Source organism: Lepidochelys kempii, chromosome 11, assembly GCF_965140265.1.
Source record: "Lepidochelys kempii isolate rLepKem1 chromosome 11, rLepKem1.hap2, whole genome shotgun sequence".
Lineage (NCBI taxonomy): Eukaryota > Metazoa > Chordata > Testudines > Cheloniidae > Lepidochelys > Lepidochelys kempii.
This window is the reverse complement of record NC_133266.1, coordinates 34284327-34306552: the sequence shown is the minus strand read 5'-3', so window position 1 is coordinate 34306552 and position 22226 is coordinate 34284327. Positions and strand designations below refer to the sequence as shown.

At 40.3% G+C, this 22226-nt stretch overlaps 1 protein-coding gene across 2 annotated transcripts; it reads right to left on the bottom strand.

Annotated features, from left to right (window-relative positions):
• Nucleotides 1-869: 869 nt before the first annotated feature.
• Nucleotides 870-22024, bottom strand: GCA (grancalcin). 2 transcript variants are annotated; one of them, XR_012154276.1, is made up of 9 exons: nt 21870-22024; nt 18388-18561; nt 10510-10579; nt 9447-9490; nt 9002-9149; nt 5763-5876; nt 5423-5527; nt 5271-5329; nt 2994-3019 (listed from the first exon to the last, which is right to left on the bottom strand). XR_012154276.1 is itself a non-coding variant. In XM_073305633.1 (8 exons), the coding sequence occupies exons 1-8, from the start codon at nt 21891-21893 to the stop codon at nt 2993-2995; spliced, it is 660 nt and encodes a 219-aa protein (XP_073161734.1). In that variant the 5' UTR covers nt 21894-22021; the 3' UTR covers nt 870-2992. The 2 variants fall into 2 exon arrangements, 1 of the variants encoding a protein (XP_073161734.1); XM_073305633.1 differs by lacking the exon at nt 5423-5527 and having other exon boundaries at nt 870-3019; nt 21870-22021.
• Nucleotides 22025-22226: the final 202 nt, after the last annotated feature.

Genomic DNA, 22226 nt, shown 5'->3' with positions numbered 1-22226 from the left:
ATAACTAGCATTTTGCAAAGCAGAAAACATTGGGTCATGTCTTTATTCATTCACAAGGATACCCCTTAACTGATTTAAATTTTGTCTCATCAGTGAGAGCAGAGTAAAGTGAGTTTGCTGTATACATTGAGTGAAGTGGTAGTCTGTGACTTCTGTATACAAAAGATACACTTCATGATCACTGGAAGCAAGTTTGTCTGTCACATCTATGCACGTTACTCCAGTTTTGTTACTCTTTACACACAGTAGCACTGCAACACCACAGCTTTGGGCAACGTACCATTTCTCATGCAACAATACAACTAACTAAATTTTACTGGCAGAGTTAAATTCTTCTCATTTACCTCCAAGCAAACCCCACTTCAAAAAAAAAAAAAAAAAAAGTTGTGCAGATGTAACTGAAGGCAGAATTTGGCCTATTCAATCCATTGCTGAATCTTTGTGACTATGCACAAATAGGAAAGAACCCAGCCTGGCTTTCTGATTCCAGGTGGAAGTTGTGGGGAATCAGAGAAAATTCCCTTTTTTACTTGTAAATTAACCAAATGTGATCCAGATTTACTGCGATGTAAATAGACATGAAATGCAGACATGCCACACTTAGGGACTTTCCAGAAGTATGAATACTTTAAATGGGTAATTTCTTGCTGACCTAGAAGACTGTCAGATGTCCTGTCCCATGATCACACCGATTTTGCATTTCCTTTATATACACAGATTTCATTAGTAAAGACCAACATTTTCTTTAGATTTGTATGTATGTGTTGCATTTGACCACCCAGGATCCACTAATCAACTATGCCTATTTAGTGTATATTGATTTTTTGGAAAAAATTATGCTTGGAAAAAAGGACAATGTGACAAAAATATTGTCTGTAAATATTTTAGTTTAATAAGGGCAAAGATAATATACAGAAATAAAATCCACTGTGGACTCATAAGTGATCATGACAATAAATTTTACTTCTACTGTTCAAGAGGAGCACATCCTGGACCCTGTAAATTGCATGAAAAATACTATGGAGAAGTTGCTTTCCTCACTGTAGAGCTATGTATGACTAGTAGATGGAATTGTATTATCCATAAGAAAGCATTTGCTACTTGGCCTTTCAATGCCCATTTGGGATGTTTTGGGATTATTAATGAACACAGAGCGCAGCTATGCTCTTTGGAATGGAAGTTGGATGGACTAAATTAAGACATCCCCTAGGACTGATTTGCCTCCCTTGTCATTTAAAATGTACTATGATTCCACTTGAATATAGAATTGTAAAGCTGGATTTTTTTAAAAAATATTTGGCAGACTTTTTAAACCAAGATGAAATGCATCATTTATAAACCGTAGCATCTCCTGTAACATAACAAGTTTTTGTACGACAAATGTATGGCAAGCTATTTGAATGCCTATTTCTTTAAAAAAGAACTCAAAGATGACTTGGAAAATTGTTCACTGTTTACAAATAAAAGTACGTGTACACAAATTAGTATATTCAGTATCTTTACAACAACATGAAAACTTATTGGCAATAGGTCTAAACCTGCACAAAAACTGTTTACTTATTTCAGTCTTGAACAGCAGGATATGCAAATATTTAGTTTGTTACAGATCTGAAAACTTACTTCCAATAGTTACTATAATGCAAATACAATTAAGAGGGATCCAAAAAGGTTGAATACATTTCAGTATCAAAAATATTCAGCAAAATCGTTCTTAAATTGTTATGTTTAGTAGTATACTTGTGACACTATGGGAATAGGTGTAAGAAGCACAGAATTACATACGACACTGTTCATTGGCAAAATGTATACACGCGCGCACACAACAGAACAACAAGACTAAAAGTGCCTTGTTTGTCATGAGAAAAATATTTCCATAAATTCCTAACCACGGAGCACTCTCAATGCATCACAGTAAGTCTCCACTTCAAGCATGACATGAGCATAACTTCCAATTTAACCCCTGCTAAGGTTTGTTGTTGAAGGATACAGAACCTAGAATGGCTGTGGATTACAAAATTTGGGATTGAACAAAACCAACAGAAGTTTGATGAGATATAGAGTTGATCATGGTTGTGATTCACTCATTACTTCGCTGTTAGATGCACTGCTAAAATATCCTAGCAAAATAAGGACCTGCTTGAGTAATCCCCTAATCAGACTTCTGTTCACTAGGTTATTTTCTTAAGGGAATTTTTTTGATCTCAAAATGGAATAGGTTTACCAATTTGAGGGTCTACTGGGAGTCAATTTTTACAGAATAGGTGAAGACTTTAAAGCTTTCAAACTAAAAGGGAAGTGAACTCTATGAAGACTTGCAATAGTTCCTTAAACATTTTTTTTGCTTTCTGCATGTTGATTAGAAGAGAGGGTCTCAACTTTTACTCAACAAGAACTGTCCATAAATAAATTCTTGGAAGAACAATTTTTAACAGTCTGCCTTAGAAAAATCTATTGCAATGAGTCTGGAGAATTTTACCTAATAACTTGTTTTAAGTTGTGTTTCTGGTGGAATACTGAACTAGTGTCACCAAGCAACTAGAATTCCTCAGAGTATGACATCTGAAACAACGTACTTTGATGGTCACATGAAATACCTACATTAGTTTAGATTAAAAACCAGGATGTCTGATATTCTGCTCATGTATGCAGTCTAAATACATATAAAAATGAAATGGTCTATGCTTGCAACTCTTGCAGCTGTTACAAGCAAAAAGTTTGTTTAGTCTTCATTAAGCTTGAGTGCATAACAGGGTACTCGTCTGGAATTATGCATGTACATATAAAGAGTATGCTTCTGAAAAATAACAAAATGAAAAAAAATTATTGCTCTCAACTGTGCACTAAAATCAAAACATTTGTTCAAAGTGGATGTCGTAACGGGCAGAAAGATGGGGGAAGTCTGCTACAGCTTCAATTCACAGCAGGTTCAGTTAATTTCTTCTCAGGAGAAGACTTCACAGGTCGGAGTCTATATCCTTTAGCAGCCTTCCACTCAGATTGCCATGGTACACTGCAAAAACTAGAAGGGAAAAAAAAAAAGTCAAGGTAGCTAACACTCCGCACACACCACCACATTGGGAAATGAAAACAATTGGAATACTACAAATTATCAGGTCATCTAAAAAGAGTTCAGAAATTGTCTGTCTTGGTTTTGTCAGGGGTTTTTTTTGGGGGGGGGGGGGAGAAGGGGGGGTATGGAGAAAAGAAACTGTGGGAACACAACTTGGGACTTGTCTACTGGATGAACAAATGCTTAGAAGCGTTCAAAGAATTTGAAAGGAGTAAAATGAGAGATTTGTTTTGTTTTTAAATTTTCAGCATTAAAGACTTTCAAATTGCTACATCTGTACTATTAACAATGCACACAACACTATATAATGTCATGTATGCTTATGATGCTAAGTCAGTGCCACATAGGTAACAGATGACTGTTACAATCTAAGAGTCTGATCCTGCAAACATTTCCTACTGGATGTTAGTCCAATGAAGTCCATGGACATACTTTTAGTAATTGCTACTCACAGCCCATGAATAGACAACGCAAAACATATTAAGCCCTCAGCTCTGTGAAGACTTATGCACGTGCTTATCTTTAAAGATATGAGTAGTCCTACTGAGTTCATCTTGTGCTTAAAATCTTTGAAGGATTAAGGTCTTAGATTACAGAGTGGCCATTACAGGAGGGGTGTTTTTAGTCATTCTTTGGAGGTGAAGGTACAGGAAAGTTAACATGAATGCAACCAAAGAGTTTATTATAAAAAACATTTCTGATAAGTAAAATTTAAACATGCAGCTCGAGTCAGTCATTTGCAACAATAATGTTTTAGAATCATAGATCATAGAATATAGGGTTGGAAGGGACCTCAAGAGGTCATCTAGTCCAACCCCCTGCTCAAAAGCAGGACCAATCCCCAATTAAATCATCCCAGCCAGGGCTTTGTCAAGCCTGACCTTAAAAACTTCTAAGGAAGAAGATTCCACCACCTCCCTAGGCAACGCATTCCAGTGTTTCACCACCCTCCTAGTGAAAAAGTTTTTCCCCAATATCCAACCTAAACCTCCCCCACTGCAACTTGAGACCATTACTCCTTGTCCTGTCCTCTTCCACCACTGAGAATAGTCTAGAACCATCCTCTCAGGTAGTTGAAAGCAGCTATCAAATCCCCCCTCATTCTTCTCTTCTGCAGACTAAACAATCCCAGCTCCCTCAGCCTCTCCTCATAAGTCATGTGTTCCAGACCCCTAATCATTTTTGTTGCCCTTCGCTGGACTCTCTCCAATTTATCCACATCCTTCTTGTAGTGTGGGGCCCAAAACTGGACACAGTACTCCAGATGAGGCCTCACCAATGTCAAATAGAGGGGGACGATCACATCCCTTGATCTGCTCGCTATGCCCCTACTTATACATCCCAAAATGCCATTGGCCTTCTTGGCAACAAGGGCACACTGCTGACTCATATCCAGCTTCTCGTCCACTGTGACCCCTAGGTCCTTTTCCGCAGAACTGCTGCCTAGCCATTCGGTCCCTAGTCTGTAGCTGTGCATTGGGTTCTTCCGTCCTAAGTGCAGGACCCTGCACTTATCCTTATTGAACCTCATCAGATTTCTTTTGGCCCAATCCTCCAATTTGTCTAGGTCCCTCTGTATCCTATCCCTGCCCTCCAGCGTATCTACCACTCCTCCCAGTTTAGTATCATCCGCAAATTTGCCGAGAGTGCAATCCACACCATCCTCCAGATCATTTATGAAGATATTGAACAAAACCGGCCCCAAGACTGACCCATGGGGCACTCCACTTGACACCGGCTGCCAACTAGACATGGAGCCATTGATCACTATCCGTTGAGCCAGACAATCTAGCCAACTTTCTACCCACCTTATAGTGCATTCATCCAGCCCATACTTCCTTAACTTGCTGACAAGAATACTGTGGGAGACCGTGTCAAAAGCTTTGCTAAAGTCAAGATACAATACATCCACTGCTTTCCCTTCATCCACAGAACCAGTAATCTCATCATAGAAGGCGATTAGATTAGTCAGGCATGACCTTCCCTTGGTGAATCCATGCTGACTGTTCCTGATCACTTTCCTCTCATGTAAGTGCTTCAGGATTGATTCTTTGAGGACCTGCTCCATGATTTTTCCGGGGACTGAAGTGAGGCTCACTGGCCTGTAGTTCCCAGGATCCTAGTTCTGTGTAATCAGGTCAGCCTTGACTTTTCATATAGTCCCAACAAATTTGAGTATTTTATTTAGAGAGATACTTACATCATCATATACAAAATTCACATATCCCTGTTGCATGTTGTCTCGTCTCCGGAAGAAATCTTAGAAAAGAATAAAATAAGTAAATTGGAGCTTTGCAAAACTCCGAAGTATTTAATGTAGACCCTAAATGTAAGTTTGGTTGGCAGTATTACCTTGTCAAACATTTCTTTTGTCGTCCCCCCGCCCTCCGGCAAATTTGTCACTTTTGAACCTGTTTAACATTTCATACTTCTTTCCTTCCACATTCTATCTAAAAACTTACAGTAGAAAAGCAAAATTACTTTCTAGGTATCCTGAATACTGAACTATTACTAAAAACACTGAAGACAATTACATACAAAATAAATTTTAAAATGTAATCTTAAGAATTGTAAAAGATTTAAGAATTATAAGAATAATCTTTACACTACAATTACAATTTTTAGAAGAGAAAAAATTAGAACATAAACTCTGGACTGCATATCTATTTCAAAAAATACAAAACCCCCATACCTGTCAATGCCCGTAATTTCACACAGCAAGCCACATAGTCATCAAAAAAGATTTTGCCATTCTTGCTATAACGTTTTACAATAGCAGTTAGTGTTTGCGGGCTTAATCTGTAACCTAAAAGACCAAAAATAGGAAGTTACAGCCTATAATGTTACGACTTTTGCAACAGTTTGCTGGATAATCTTTGGAAAGTATGACTATTGAAATAATAATTACTATACATCCTGTACTGCAGTCAATGCAGTTTATAGGGCACAGTGAAGGAGTATTCATATGCAGCAGTGAAAAAGTTCAAATTTTCCGACATTAGAACGGTTCCATTATACACTGTGTGCCCATCCTGAAATTCATCTGAAAGGACAACTTCAGACATCATCATGAACACTCAAGACATTTAATCTTCCTCTTAAAGTGGAGATTAAGCAAATAAACACACGGAGGAGTCCTTGTGGCACCTTAGAGACTAACAAATTTATTTGGGCATAAGCTTTTGTGGGCTAAAACCCACTTCCTTATGCCCAAATAAATTTGTTAGTCTCTAAGGTGCCACAAGGACTCCTTGTTGTTTTTGCTGATACAGACTAAAACAGCTAACCCTCTGAAACCTGTCACCATACTAAACAGAGATACTAGTTCTGTGTAATCAGGTCAGCCTTGACTTTTTAGCAAAAGTAGCCAGAGGGTGGCTTGTGGACATTTTTAACAAGGCCCAGGAGTAAAAGGATGTTTAGCATCTACTGCCTGTTTGCCAGTTCACCTGCCAATTGCTCTATTTGGAACATACTCTGCACTAGTATTAGAAGTATTGGGGGTAGTCCTCATATCTATTCTAGTGACAGAGGACCCAACCACATCAGCCACACCACCAGAGGCTCATTCACCTGCAAGTCCACTAATGTTATATATGCCATCATGTGCCAGCAATGGCCCTCTGCCATGTACATTGGCCAAACAGGACAGTCCCTACGTAAAAGAATAAATGGACACAAATTGGACATCAGGAATGGGAACGTACAAAAGCGAGTCGGAGAACACTTCAATCTTCCTGGACATTCTATAACAGATTTGAAAGTAGCTATACTTGAACGAAAAAACTTCAGAAACAGACTTCAAAGAGAAACAGCAGAACTAAAATTAATTTGCAAATTTAACACTATTAATTTGGGCTTGAATAGGGACTGGGAGTGGCTGGCTCATTACAAAAGCAGCTTTGCCTCTCCTGGAATTGACACCTCCTCATCTATTATTGGGAGTGGACTACATCCACCCTGATCGAATTGGCCCGGTCAGCACTGGTTCTCCACTTGTGAGGTAACTCCCTTCTCTTCATGTGTCAGTATATTTATGTCTGCATCTGTAATTTTCACTCCATGCATCTGAAGAAGTGGGGTTTTTACCCACAAAAGCTTCTGCTCAAATAAATCTGTTAGTCTGTAAGGTGCCACTGGACTCCTTGTGGAATTAGAGTATCTTGACTGAACTCGGAGCCTTCTCCAAGAAAAAGTGCAGCATGCCCAGACAGCATGACTCTCCACTGTACAAAGAGTAGTTTCTGTGCTTTAATGCTGCTTGACAGGTTGGAGAAGGGAAAAGTAGACACACACACAAAGGCAAATGAAGAAAAGATGAGAGGATTACAACACCAGCCTGCCAGAAACATCGTTAACATGAAGTACTGCCTCTAGAAAAGTAGGTTCCTGTGCCTGACCGTTGTAGGACCAACACAGCATGTTCTAGACCCCCCCTTTCGTAACTTCAGCAAGTGTAAACAGAGACTCAGAGGAAGAAGAGAGAGAAAAGAATCTTATTTAGGTATATAATGTTTACTATTTTTTTTAAAGTGTATGCAATTTGGAAGTTTTCAAGCAAGAGGCCAGAGACATCTCATACAGGATTCAAGTCTCTAGCAAATTCAGTTCCCCATGGCATTTATTCTTTCCCTTCTTCCTGTCATTCAGAAGAAAGTGTGGGTATGCCGATACTGCTAGCACTGCTAAAAACAGCAGCGTAGATCTGGCAACACAGGCTTTGCTATGGGTTAGGTTGCATTGCTGAAGACCATGCCCCAACATCTATACTGCTATCTACGACAGTACTTGTGTGGGTATATCTACCTCAGCTCCAATCATACCCCCTACTTAGTAGTGGGGTCAGTGTCTATCTAACAGACTCGAGAGTAACTAGGAAGCTACTAACTTCCACCTTCTACCTCTATTCAAAAATTAACTTAGCAGCAGCTGCTAACGGTTGCAGCCCAGAGACTTAAGGATAGATTGTAATATCCCATGCACATGCACAAAATGACTATTACTCCAAACAACTGGAGCACTTTGATTCACAAGAGCATTAGCCTTTCCCACTCAGCGGGAAATGGAACATGCTAGCTATACACCAGGGTTCCAGAAATACAGTTTAACAGAAAGCCTTTTTATGCCAGTGCAGTGTCTGGCACTGGTTCCTGATTTACTATTGTTGGCTAGCAGCAGCTGCTATGATGAAGATTTGTATAACTTTTTTTTACAATGGGGTATTCTAGATGAAGAGCAACTTTTAGTCACTAATCTTTAACAACCTGCCATCAAAGGGGAAGCACACAGGCTTATGTGCATCTGCCCTATAAGATGGGCTAGGTTCATCATAGAGTGAGTGAGTGAGAGCGAGTGTCTCTTTATACTCTGCTGAAATGGTGTGCCCCCAGAACATATTTTGCACCTCATTGGGAAGACATATGCCCATGACTCCTCCAGGAGCAGAATGTACTGAAAGTCTTCCTTTCCCTCCTCTACCCCAAATAGATGTATTAGCCCTATGTATGCCAATATTAAGAAGTGCTGCATCTAAAAACTTGTGAAAATTAACAGTGTTCAGTACTGAATATGGCATTTATTTTAAGAGGGATTTCCTGTCTCCTCCCAATCTTCAAGGATGTGTCCCCAGATGACCAATCTTTCCATCTGAAGATGGCTGTATACAGCTCCCTATAAAGCTTATCGACACTATTTCTGGGCTAGCCAGGAAGGAAGGAATACTTAGTTGATAGTGAGGAGTTCCCAGAAATGAAGCATGGTACCTGTACAACACTCCTGGCAAGCCCTATATTTTGACCCCATAGGTAGCAACACAATTCACTGCAACCTTCCATATTCTACATGCTGCATCCTTATAATTAAAGTAGTAATATATATTGCATTAAATAGAACAAACAGGAGGTTGCAGAAGTTTTTGAAATGCTAACTTACCCATAGCTGCAATGACTTGACCCAATTCATGAAGTTCTACGGTTCCACTTCGGTCTTGATCAATCATCATGAAATTTTGCTTCCAAGCATTAAGAGCTGCCCAGAGTTCTTTGAATTCATTAAATCCCATTTTTCCTGTATAATCTCTCTGATGAAGTTTTGTTAACAAAAATAACTTAATACATTAAAACTAAGTAACTTAATAGGACAAACCAAATTATTAAACATATAATTTCAAGTCATATAAGGCAGTTTGACTTCTAACCACCCTGACAATACTAAAACAACCAATTTCTGTGCAACATTAAAAATGAATGGAGCCCAAGGATAGTGTTCTAAAACATTAGTTTAAAAATGTTTTGAAATTCTAGTTTCTTCTCAGGATTATTTATTGGTTTAAACTGACATTAAGACTACAGTATAGTCTACATTTTTCCAAGGATACATCCATCAGGGAGATCATAATTCTGCAGGTTTCCAAACTGAATGCTGAAAAATAGTCAAAGATTGAATCAAAACTAGATTAATTTTATTTTGTAACGAATGCAGTTTCAGTGACACTAGTCAACACATGAGTTAATTTGCTTTTGCAAGAGATTTTGAAAGCTCACCAGGAAAAACAAAATCAAGTAGGGGATGGCTAAAAGGACATGAAGACATTTGCTTCTACACTACTAGTTATTTAGGCCATGGGTTAGATGTGGATAAAATGCAGGACACTACATTGCTTTAGCATCTACTGAGCCAGGAACTGGTGACCCAGCTCCTGTTCTTAATGGAGAGTATTAATTCAGTATCAGCAGGGAGAACAAGGATTAAACAGGTGTGGAAACCAAATTACTATCTCAACTCAATATCTCAAGATGAAGGCACATTTGGTAGGCCAGTGTAGGAAAACTTGCTCTACTACTAGGCTATGCATGTCAAATACACAGTAATACTTTAAGAACAGTAAGATTTGGAATTAAAATTATTCACCCATAAAGCAAAGGTAGTTTATTTTGATTCCAGGAGTTTTATTAAATCCTTATAACAAAATAAGACATTATTTTGCCTTCCGAATAAGAGTTTTGGAATGTGTTGTACTCGAGACCCTACCTGGTCTCTAACCATATGCCATCTCATTCAAAGGGATTACAAAGCATGGTCCATGTCTTAGGAGGGGATGAGCACCCACCAGAGCCCAAGCCCTGTGATTGCAACTGTTTTCATATTCTGTTGTGTAAGAGGGAAAGCGTGAGAAATTCAAATTAAAGTGCACTGGAAACACTGTACAGATGAACTAGCACAAACGCTGATCTTCAGGATTGGCATTAGCAGGGCTGTGCCATTTATTTAAGGTGCACAGAAAGGACACATGCCAGCACAAAGCGGAAATCTGTGATAAGGAAGGAAATGAAAGAGGTACACAATGGGAGAGAGGGAATGCTCCTTGAAGAACAGAAATTCCAAAATATCATCCACAGATTAAAAGAGAAAGTGTACAGTAACAACATTCAAAGTCTTACGAGAATAGGTCCCACTGATTCCAGACTGTGTTAAGCATCTCTGTAGTTCCTCTGCATCCACTTCACCATCCTGTAGAACAGAGTGCATAGGTTTGTGGTCATGGACACTTATCAATACAAATCCATGCAAAAATGAAGTGTCAGTGAATAATCTAACAGAAGACAAATGAATTAGTTCATTATAACTATGTAAAGATATTTAATACTTAAAAAATTAAAAATACTACAAAATGGTGCCTCATCTAAATCAAGAGTCTGCAGCACTAAAGTTAAATAGAATTCCTTGCTTATAGCAATTACATGGAATCCTATCTTAGCAACAGTAATTAAATGGAATCCTATCTTAGCAACAAATACCTATTTAAAATGAGCCTTCAGCAGCAGTTAAATTACAGTGATATCGTCTGATAATTAGTATAGAATTTTCATATAAAGTTGCAGACAATTCTATCAAATAATTGGTTAAGGTGTTTTCTGCATTTATTTCTATTTTGTTCATGATTTTAATGAGAGCCTTCTAGAGTATCAGAGCCTCCATTCTGAAACAAAGTATTAAAAAGGTCCTTTTCTTTTGCCCATCACATTTCCCATTATATGTCAGGGGTCCCCTGTAATTTTGCTGTTCCTTGGTTGATGTACACAATAAAACTGACATTCTGACCATTTTGTGGTCAAAGAAGCTATGATGCTATTAACAGCAGGGATGTTATTCTTAGTGCCCTGGCAAAATTCCAATTTGGGTAGTTATATTCGAACTACCTATATCCTTCCACAGTTCAGTTGGATACCTATTCCTCACTTACTGTGCTAAGCTATCGTATAGTGTTGCTGTGCAGTTTTAAACAGCTTTCAGATGTTTCGCTTTTTAGAAGAATACAAACTCTTCAAACTGAAAAAGAAAAAAGAGCTGCCATGTTCCACACCGAAGGCGGTGATAGCTGCATTTCAGTAATGGGTCAAGTTATTCCAGAATCAATATAGTCGATTGTGCTGCACAGTGCTTTAGAATCCTTCAGGTTGAAAAGCAATAAAGAGGGATATGATGCTGTCCGATGACTGACTGTTGAACATACGTGACATGTGACTATGCTAGACGTGCTTTTTCTATCAGCCAAGTATCACTTTGTCTGTTCCCTCGTGTTCCTCTGCTCTGTTCCTAGCATTCTGTTCTCTCAGCATCTCCACAGAGCACTTCAAAAGAAGGATATTAAAATAACCCCAAAAGCTTGCTTATTTCATTGCCAGCACTGATTATAGCTAGTAAGATGCAAGTAAGAGCAACATAAAAAGGTGAATCTGAAAGCTAAACATCCCATATAGAGGTGTGCAGATCAGCCCTCTGAACACCCAAGACCAAAAGGTAACACAAGCTCTCAAAACCTCCACATTTTATCCTCTAAAAAGGAGTCTCCAAAAAACAAGATCTCAAGAAGCAAGTGAACAACAGGAAAATCTTGGGAAAAAAAATACAAAAAACACACACACAACAAAGGACTTTAAACAAGATTCTCTAGGCTTCACTGACAGCTTTGTAGAAAGGTTTAATCAGCTGGCCTTCCACTCTGTCTTAGAGCTAGAAACTTATAGCAGCAAGCTATGTTTTGTGGCTAGTTAGTAAGTATAAATGGCTGACACACTGAGCAGATCTTGTATCAGGTGGAATGAGATCTCCATGAAAGGACAAGCGGCACTTTTCACTGTACTTAGGTATACACTCTAAGTAACTTTTTGGAAGAGCCATGTTACAGTTCTAGGATATTATGATTGGCCAACATAAACAGTTAAATAAGGAAATCCAGCATGCAAGTCAAATTATTTTAATGCTACTGCATCTTACGCTAAAATTTGGTTTTATAAAACAAATAAAATTAAACATGAGCTGTAAAATAGGAAGAACCAATTTTTGGTGAGCTTGTCCCATGAACAGATAGAAGTTAAATCTGAGAGAAAATATTGTAAGACCCATTTTTCTTGTTCCTTGCCCTGCCATTCTTTATACTGCCTTAAGGGTAAAGCCATGAGGATAGCACATTCAGGGAAACTCCCCAGAAGCAAAGCAAAATTAGCCCATCCTGGTAAGATTCATCTTGTTCCTGCTTATATCACTGGATTTCATGCAGGAGCAGAGGTGACAGTCTCATCTTGAAGGGAGTGGGAAAAGAAAGATGTTCTATTTGCAGCTCTCCATGGAGGACTGAATTTCACCCATCACTGTGTTACAGCAGGGGCTAGTAACACTGTGTAGACTATGTAGACAATCACATGCTCTTCATCAATCCTCATCTGCCTGACTGAGGAGCAACACTGGCAGGCTCTAAAGTAAAAGTGATCAGCTCTATTAAGCTGCAAGAATCTCCACAGCATGGAGCCTTTATCCTCAAATGGGAAAAAGGACATTTTTCAATGGGTAAGCTCACACAAAAAAAGAAGGGTGAAGAAAAAGAAGGGAACTGAATAGCTTAAATTTTAGTGAGGTGAATATTATATTTCTGAATCTCATTTACTAGTCATATCAACAGTACAATGAAAGTCAGAAATACAATTTTCCCCTTTTGCCCTCCCCACCAAAAGCAATTCAATCCCCATGTTTCTGTGAATTTCTACCTGCTCAGTTCTTTGAGAGTCAAGGCCAGCGCTTCCATCACCCCACTGGTCTTGCTACATGGTAGATGACAGACTGTGGTTATGTGCCTCGTACTTCAGGAGTGAATGTGTATTCCCCCTACAAAAAACTAAGTTTACTATAGTATTATACTTGAGAATTTAAAAAAAAAAAAAAAAAAAAAAAGGAAAAACTCTCTAAAAAGTCAGCAAGTGCTCAGTTAAGATTCCAAAAGGAGCTCACAAAAACTGTAACTCAGCCCATTACCCACACGTCTTACAATAAGGGCTTTTGTTACATAGTTACACAAATACACATGCATGCAAGGAAGAGAGACCAATATATATGTTTCAAGATTTGTCATATTGCAAAGCATACTGCACTTGGAACAGAGATATGAAAGAGTGGACAACAGAAGACCTCTTTGTTAACTGTAATCTACTTTTACTTACGGATGTAAAATTTCTGAAGATAAATTTGGAATAGAATTGATTTTGACAGCAAAGACAATGCAGGTTTGCACACTGACGCGACAAAGTTTTCTCACTATCCCTTGGTAGACAACAGTGAAAGAACCAAGCTATTTCTGTGTTATCAGAGACAAACAATACGAACATGCTAAATCTGTTGAGTTCCATAGCTCAAAACCAGCTCATCCAATAGTCATGAAACTCGAGACCACATTTTTAGGCTGATACTAACCAGGAGAAACTTTATCTTAAACACATTTGAGAAAATTAGAATGTAAAAACACAAGGAATGGAATGGCTCCTGCAAACTTCGCTAGGAGGTATTCATGATTTCAAAATAAAGCATGCTATCAGGAGGCAAGCAGGGTGGCTTGCCCGTAGCTCAGCCAGGTTCCAACAATGCTTATGTATGGAATACACTCATCCATCAACCTCTCTATTTTGGAGTTTGTCCACTCTGTTTAGGGACTATGCAAAACTGTGTCCTTCACCAAGTGTGATCTTCGCTTCCTCTGAGGCATGCATGATGCAAGCTTGACTGTTATGCCTATAAACCGAAGTTTTGATTCAATCTAGCTTTGAATTCACTCTAGCATGCTAGAGGACACTAAACTAAAGATAATACTACCGATGAGCTTGGCTGACAAAACAAGAAATGATCTTTAGCAAAAATTATTTATGGAGACAGATTCCTCAAAGGTACTGTAGAAAGAAATCTTTTACACTAAAAGTTTGAAATAATTTGAGCTTTGGACAAAGATTTCCTTTGCCTAGTTCAATTTCATGTGAGTATCAGGATAAAGGGAAACCCACAATTTTGGGAAGGGAGGAGAGTTTTGAGAATTCTGAGTTTTTCTCAGCTGCCAATCCAATTAACTGCATAACTAAACTGGCAGCCGGGGAAAAAAAAAACCACAATACCCACTCTAAAATTAAGCAATGACCTTTTCTCACCCACTATTTAGGTTTTGTGCATTTCTTTTGTATAGTCATCTTACCATGATACTGTGTAAGAGCCTAAACAGAAAAGGGGAATATTCAGCCCCTCTCTTTCTATTTCTCCACTTTTAGGGGAGAAGACAAGTGGCATATTAGCATATCCATTTTTATTTTTTTAACCTTTTCCTTTCTTCCCTTCACCAAAAACACAATTACTCACTGAGGAGTCAGATGCAGGTGCTTCTCCTAATCTGTTTATGCCTCATCACACTCTCCCTCACATTTTTGGGCCTCTGCCTTGAATCATGTCTCAGCCGCATGTCTCGTGCCTCTGGAACAGTGTGAAACTGATAGAATCCTAACTCGTGTCACTGCTGCTCCTGCTGAAGACATGCTATGGGTCAAATCCTGCTCTCACAGAAGTAAACGGCAAAACTATCATCTCTCCATAATGGCTATTATAAAGTCACAAGCTATGCATTTAGGCCCCAATCCTGTACCTGGATCTGTGTAGGTATGGATCCCTATGCCTGAGCAAAACTGCAAATAATTCCAGGAGAGCCAAATGGAACAGGTCTTTCTGAGCAATACCCAGAGTGGTTTAAAAACAAAAAAAAACCCACAAACATTTTTCCTTTTAACTCAGATTGTGTATTTAGATTTTTTTAAAACTGTATTTAAAATTATGACAACTTACATTAAGGTCTAAATGTACTACAAGTCATTAATCATTTAAATTAAATTAAAAAATATGCAGTTTTAAAAACAGTCAAACCACTGAACTGGTGAAAGTCACTAGCTCAGCACCTGGAACCAGAGTTTGTTCAAGTGCTAAATCAGCTTTTCACACCAGTAACCTCCACCGAGAATATTTTTTTCATTTCAGCTTATTCAACTAGTTCAGTTCAATGATTAGTCATTCAAAGTTAAGAAACCAACTGGGAGTTGAAAAAGCAGTCAAGCTTATTTTCCTCTTCCAATCTATGAATAAAAACTAGGTGTGAGGACAAGTTCTACTACAGTAGAACCTCAGACTTATGAGCATCTCGGGAATGGAGGTTGTACATAACTCAAACGTTTGTAACTCTGAACAAAATGTTATGTTTGTTCAAGTTTACAACTGAACATTGACTTAATACAGCTTTGAAACTTTACTACGCAGAAGAAAAAGGATGCTTTCCCTTTTTCCCCTCTGTAGTTTACATCTAACACAGTACTGTACTGTACTTGCTTTTTGGTCTCTGCTGCGGCCTGACTGCATACTTCCAGTTCCAAATGAGGTGTGTCATTGACTGATCAGTTTGTAACTCTGGTGTTCGTAATTCTGAGGTTCTACTGTAGTTCTAAAATCTTGAAACAATCACTTCAATGGCTAAGGATAATACTTCCTAGTTTTAAATGCAAAATGTTTTGATAATGTTTTTCCCTTATGTATCCAGCACATACAAGGTTTAGTTTTACCGAACTAATCAAACAATTTTAAATTTTGGACATAACTGAATTCCAATTTCCATCCAAATACAGCTGGGCACAAATCACTTGTAAATAAGAAATACACCATTCACCATTTTTAACATAAAAGTGTAAAACTTAGGAATATGAATGTATGTTAAACCACATAATTGCTTAAATCCTCCTGGTCAGCACATGAGTATCAAATTTAGAGTAATGGCCATATTTAGTTGCAAATCAACGTGTTTTAATGGCTACCAAAAAATGAGAATCAAAAATGTCTTTAGGAAGATAACCATAAAAACCACAAATGCAAAACAAGATTACCATTGATGTAAATCAAGGTTTCCTGCTTGCTGATTTAAATCAATCCACCCTGGTTATACCGTATCATATCAGTCCGAGTACTAATCCAGTGACCAGACAGAAAGTGAGTTTTAGTTTACTGCTCCCAGCAGCACCAAATTTATGTTGCATGCCCCAACCAGTCAAACAGTTCAGACAGGTTTGCAATTCAGAGATAAACATGTGGGTCCTTCTGGCCTGTAATCAAGGAGACTGAATGTTTTTGCAAGGGAAGTCATGAGTGTCCTGGTTGAGGCAATTTAATTATGAAGTCTTAATATGCCTTTGCTAATATATTTTGGATATGTGTTATCCTCCTAGAAAATGTCATGTCTTAAGCATGTTTGAGAAGGAAGAGAACCAACGGTGATCAAGTATTGCTCAGGGATCACATACAGCTACACAGCAATTTTAATATAATGTGGACCCTTTACTCAGGAATGCATTAAAAATGTCTGTGTTGCTCTAAGCACTGCAGCTATTTTACAGTGTATCCATCTGCTCCTGCTTCCACAGGTTAGTAGGGACAAAGGCAGGATATGACTCATCACAAAACAGAAAAAGTGGTGTTCTGCACCAAAAAGAAATAAAGGATAAAAGATGGTTAGGTAAGCAGAGTCAAGGCAGCACAATGCATCTTAAAGCAGAAGTCAATAGACAAATTGAGTTTCACAGCCTCAATCTGTAATGACTGTGACTTATGCCAGAAGAAAAAAAAAAAAAAGCAGCTCCTGTAATCTAGAAGAGAAGATTACTCACCTGGACCTGGAGATCTTCAAATACATTGCCTCTGCAGTTCCACGTTCTTAGGAATGTGCATGTTGGCAGCACAAATCCCAAATCATCTAGAGAACAGTAACCTGTGGGGCCATGCACATGCCCTCTGTGAATCCTTGTCAGCCCCCTCTTCCCCCTCCCCCCACATTTTTACCCCAGATCACACTGTAGAAACTTCCTGGTTCTTATTCCTTACATTACTTGATCATATATTGTGCTGTTGCTGCCATTCGCATTACAGAAGCATAATGCAGATTGGGACATGGTATCTATTTTCACTCCCACCCAATAAAATAGCCATGTATACATTATTCTCAGTGTTTAATACCCTTATTTTATACTAGATAGCTCTTCAAAGCCATGCAATAGCATGCTGGCTCAATAAGCCAGTTAAACGTGACTAGATTTGTATTTGTCTATCCTCCATCACCATCTTACTAAAACAAACTATGCACTCCTGTATCAATAAGAGATACCGTTTGGATAGTAATATGTGACCGAGGAACTTAAATATCAGATTTAGGACCTCAGGTTAAAAGAAATACTTGAATACAATTCAGGCAGCATCCATTTTAAAGACCCAAGTCCCTTGGGATTCTACTTTAAGATGCCATGTTCTTGCACTCCTTCCCTTTCTACTTTGTTCTGTATGAAAGCACCAAAATCAGTTAATGAGAATCCTGGTCTGGTCTCAGACACCACTTGAACAGGATTTTAGTGTTTCATTTTACTACCTGCATATAAAACTGTAGCACAATACTATAAAAGTGGCCTGGACAGAGAGATCGAGGGAAACCATCACCTTCACTTCAGGAGGCAGTGAAAACATGAATATGGAATACTTATTATTCTATTAATGAAGATTTGTATAAAGTCTACCAAGTCTGCAAAAGTTTAACAGGCTATTATATTATTATTTTGGGGGATGGAGGACGCAGTAATTGGTTCTTCTTCCTTGAGACAATCACTGGTATTTTTTAAAATGTCTATATTTCAAGCATGTAGAACTGTAAAGTTTGTTCTTCAGGTTAAGAAAGTATTAATGAAGGATGAAAGCTTGTTTACAGCTCACCACTGACATTAGCCTTTATGCTACTAGTCACGAACAACACTGTTCAATTAACTGAGGAGAGGGAGGACAATCCAATTTTACCTGGTGAGACACAATTCCGACTATGAGAGCTTTAATAATACTGTTCTGAGCAAGCCGAGTGTTTTTCTTTCACAGAAAAAACAGACTTTGCTAGCTCGGTCAATTCACAAGGCTTAATTACATTGCATACACTACCGTACCTGTCCAGCGATAGCAGCGAAGTAAGTCCACATAGGGTCAGCAGCAGCAGAATAAGTACCAGAATATGCAGAATATCCAGAGTATCCTCCATGAGGCATATTTGGTACTGCTCCTGGCATTGGCTGTCCCACTGTCATTTGCATTCCAGGCATCTGACCACTGTAACCTCCATACTTTTGTGAAAAAGAGAAATATTTCAGTGTCATCAGCAGCTCAATCTATAGTAACAGACTTCCATTTACAAAGTCGTCTTATTCATGATGTACTTTTATTAAAATGCCCATTACACAGCCTAATTCAAATAACCATACCACCTCAAATTCATTGGTCATGTATTCAAACACTGACCCATTATCTGCCCCCCCTTTTTTTAAATTATTAAAAGAAGGTACCCATATGCTGTGATCACACAACACTTTCTCATTCAGAGTTTTTAGAATAGTTCTAAAACTAATACTTTGCTACCTGATTGCAAAAGGATAAATTGTACTACCAAAGAAATGTTATATGAGAAATTAAATTATTTTTCCAAAGAGAAATGGCAGTTGTTAGTGGATCTCTTTTAAAAATGAGGTATAAAACAGAATATGGACACTTTTTTTGCAGAATTTAGTAACTAATTCCAGTTTGGATAAATTCTAACCATCTAATCCTCCCTGCAGTTTCCATTAAATATTATATTCTTCACTCCTGTGCTAAACTGATTAGTTATTTAAATCAGTCATACAGACTGTTTCAGCAGTCTTGACAGGTTGAGCAGAGAAACTGTATTGTGATGTTGAAATGGGTGGGGCTTTATTTGACTACTAAAATAATGCTTAGAAGTGATTTTTATTTGTATATAGCAGAGGCCCTCATCCTCCAATAAGCACTCATTTTTATTACTACCATAAGGACTACCTTCAAAATGAGAGATTTTTTGTTGTGACACTGACTTATTAAAGAGTGGGAGGAAAAATATAATGAACATGCTAATTGCTTTTTGCTCATCAATAGAAACGGAAAGGATTTTCCAAAATAATTCAGCACCAGATCTCAGGCAAATGCCAATGCCAAGGCAACTAGGGGGTGAGAGACAGGAGACAGAACTGGAAGCTGAACCATAGCCCCTCTGAGAAGGGAATGAAACCAACTCTGCACATTGATGCTTCAATAGAAAGTTCTGGCATAAAAATAGAAGACTGCAGAGGCAGCTGTCAATACTGGATACTTCTTTTAAAGGCAGCTTAGAACGGCTCCAAAGAATCCATCCTCTGTATAATATTTCAAAAGTAGTATCATATCCAAAGAAAGCAATGAGGATACCCTACCCGTCAGAATCCCAAGTAGCAGCTCTCATAGCTATGGTACTACCTGTGTTTCACTGCCCACTCAGGTTTAGTTCTGATGACCCTCTGTTGTGACACAGGGATGGCAAGGCCAAAATTAAGTGATGGGTGATGCGACTCCCATGCATCATGTCACAATACTACTCATTCAATGCTGGTCCTACTCCCTCATCATACCAGAGGGGTTGTAGAACCAAACCTGAGGGGACAGCTCCTGTACCAGAGCTACCCGCAGGGGCCTGCCTTGCCCCACTTCCAGCTGCTCCTGTACCCTCTCAGGAACGGGGAAGGTCACTGCACCAGGCTCAAAAGGTGGGGGCGGAGCATGGTGCGGTCTCAGCAGGCCAGGTACTGGGGTCAGCAGAGGCAATGGGAATGGCATCACAAGTTTATAACACATACCATGGGAAAAACTACTGAGCTCCCTACAAACTCACAGAAGTAGCTCCATATCTGTACAGGGCCATTTTGTAAGTGGGTGTGCTTCCTGTTGCAACATCACCACTCTCTGGTAGTTTGTGAGGGTACTTCAGGCTCCATGATTATTCCAGCCCTATACAAACTAGGACAGTCAGAAAGGCACTCCTTGCCAGAGCAGTCTGTGGCGATGGCCACGAGAAGCGAAAGTCCCAACTGCTTGCCAGGATAATTTGGACTGTATTTAAAGAGCAAAATGAACAGGAGTACTTGTGGCACCTTAGAGACTAACAAATTTATTAGAGCATAAGCTTTCATGGGCTACAGCCCACTCCATCGGATGCATAGAATGGAACATATAGTAAGAAGATTATATATATATATATTATCCACAGAAGATGGAAGTTGCCATACAAACCGTAAGAAGCTAATTAATTAAGATGAGTTATGAGAAACTGCTGAGCTTGAATTAATATGCAAACTAGATACCATTAAGTCTGCTGCAGTTTCCACAGGATGCATCCGATGAAGTGAGCTGTAGCTCACGAAAGCTCATGCTCAAATAAATTGGTTAGTCTCTAAGGTGCCACAAGTACTCCTTTTCTTTTTGCGAATACAGACTAACACGGCTGTTACTCTGAAACTTGGGTTTGAATAGAGACTGGGAGTGGCTAGGTCATTACACATATTGAATCTATTTCCCCATGTTAAGTATTCTCACACCTCCTTGTCAACTGTCTAAATGGGCCATCTTGATCATCACTGCAAAAGTTTTTTTCTCCTGTGATAATAGCTCATGTTAATTAATTAGCCTCTTACAGTTTGTACAGCAACTTACACACACATACAGAGAAGGTGGATCTATATCTATCTACTTACTATATGTTCCATTCTATGCATCCAATGAAGTGGCCTGCAGCCCACAAAAGCTTATGCTCTAAATCTGTTAGTCTCTGAGGTGCCACAAGTACTCCTATTCTTTTTGTGGATACAGACTAACACGGCTGCTACTCTGAAACCATTTAAAGAGCAGTGACGCAAAGGTTAGAGGCCCCGCAATCCCAGTTCTCTTTCTCCGACAGCTACTCACTGAAACTGGCTCTGCCTGTTAAGGTGCGACAGGCTTGTTCTGAAAGAAACTTGTCATTATGCAAGGCACATTTTCTGTTTCACACCAGGGCCCCTGGCCAGCCCTCGAGCACCAACTTCCGACTCTTGACCCCTCCCGCGTGCTCCACCCCACGAGTGGGTGCGTGCGGCCGCTCTGTGCAATCGCCCTGCCTGGTTTCCCATGCTACCGCTAGAGGCGTCGCTCGAGGCCCAGGGCCGCGCCTGCCCGGGCCTATCCGCGGACGCTGCTCAATACCGGGAACGGCACGGCACGAACGGGTGACGAGAGCCCCCTCGGCCGGGTCCCCGCCCGCGCAGGCTGCCCCCAGCACCGCGGGGTGCCTGCCACGCCCGGCCGGCGCGGTGGGGCCTGCCCGCCTCGGCTCGAGCGATCGCTCCCCCCCCACGCCTGCGGCGCTGCGCCCGCCCAAGGGCACGGCAGCTCCGAGGGGCTGCTGGTCCCGCCGGCCCCCGTGGGCCGGGAAGGCCCGGCCCAGGCTCGGCCCTTTGTCCCGTGCTGACGCGCAAGGCCCGCAGGCGGCAGGGCCTCACTCTGCCCTCTCCCCGCGGAGCCCACAAGGGGCGACGCCGGAGCCGGTCCCGGTCCCCTCGTCGCAGCGACTCACCGCTCCGAACCCCGGGTAGGCCATGGCGGAGACACGGGCCGAGCCGCTGCCGTCACAGTTCACAGCCCGGGAACCTGCTGCCGCTGCTACGCCGCCGAGTCACCCCGCCCGATCGCGGAAGCTCGGAGGAGCCCGGGCCTCTGAGTCCTGCCATTGGCTGGCGGGCTCCCCGCCCCCTTCTGTCGTCAGGCCTCGTGGGGGCGGGGCACAACTCCCCTCCCCAGTTTGTGCAGGTCCGGCGGCAGGGAGCGAGCGAGAGGGAACGTTTGCGGGGCGGGGGAGAGGCGTTGGGAAGGCGGGGCGGGGCGGGGCGGGGCGTGGGGGTGGGGGAGGGGCGGCCGGGCTGGCTGTCGGAGA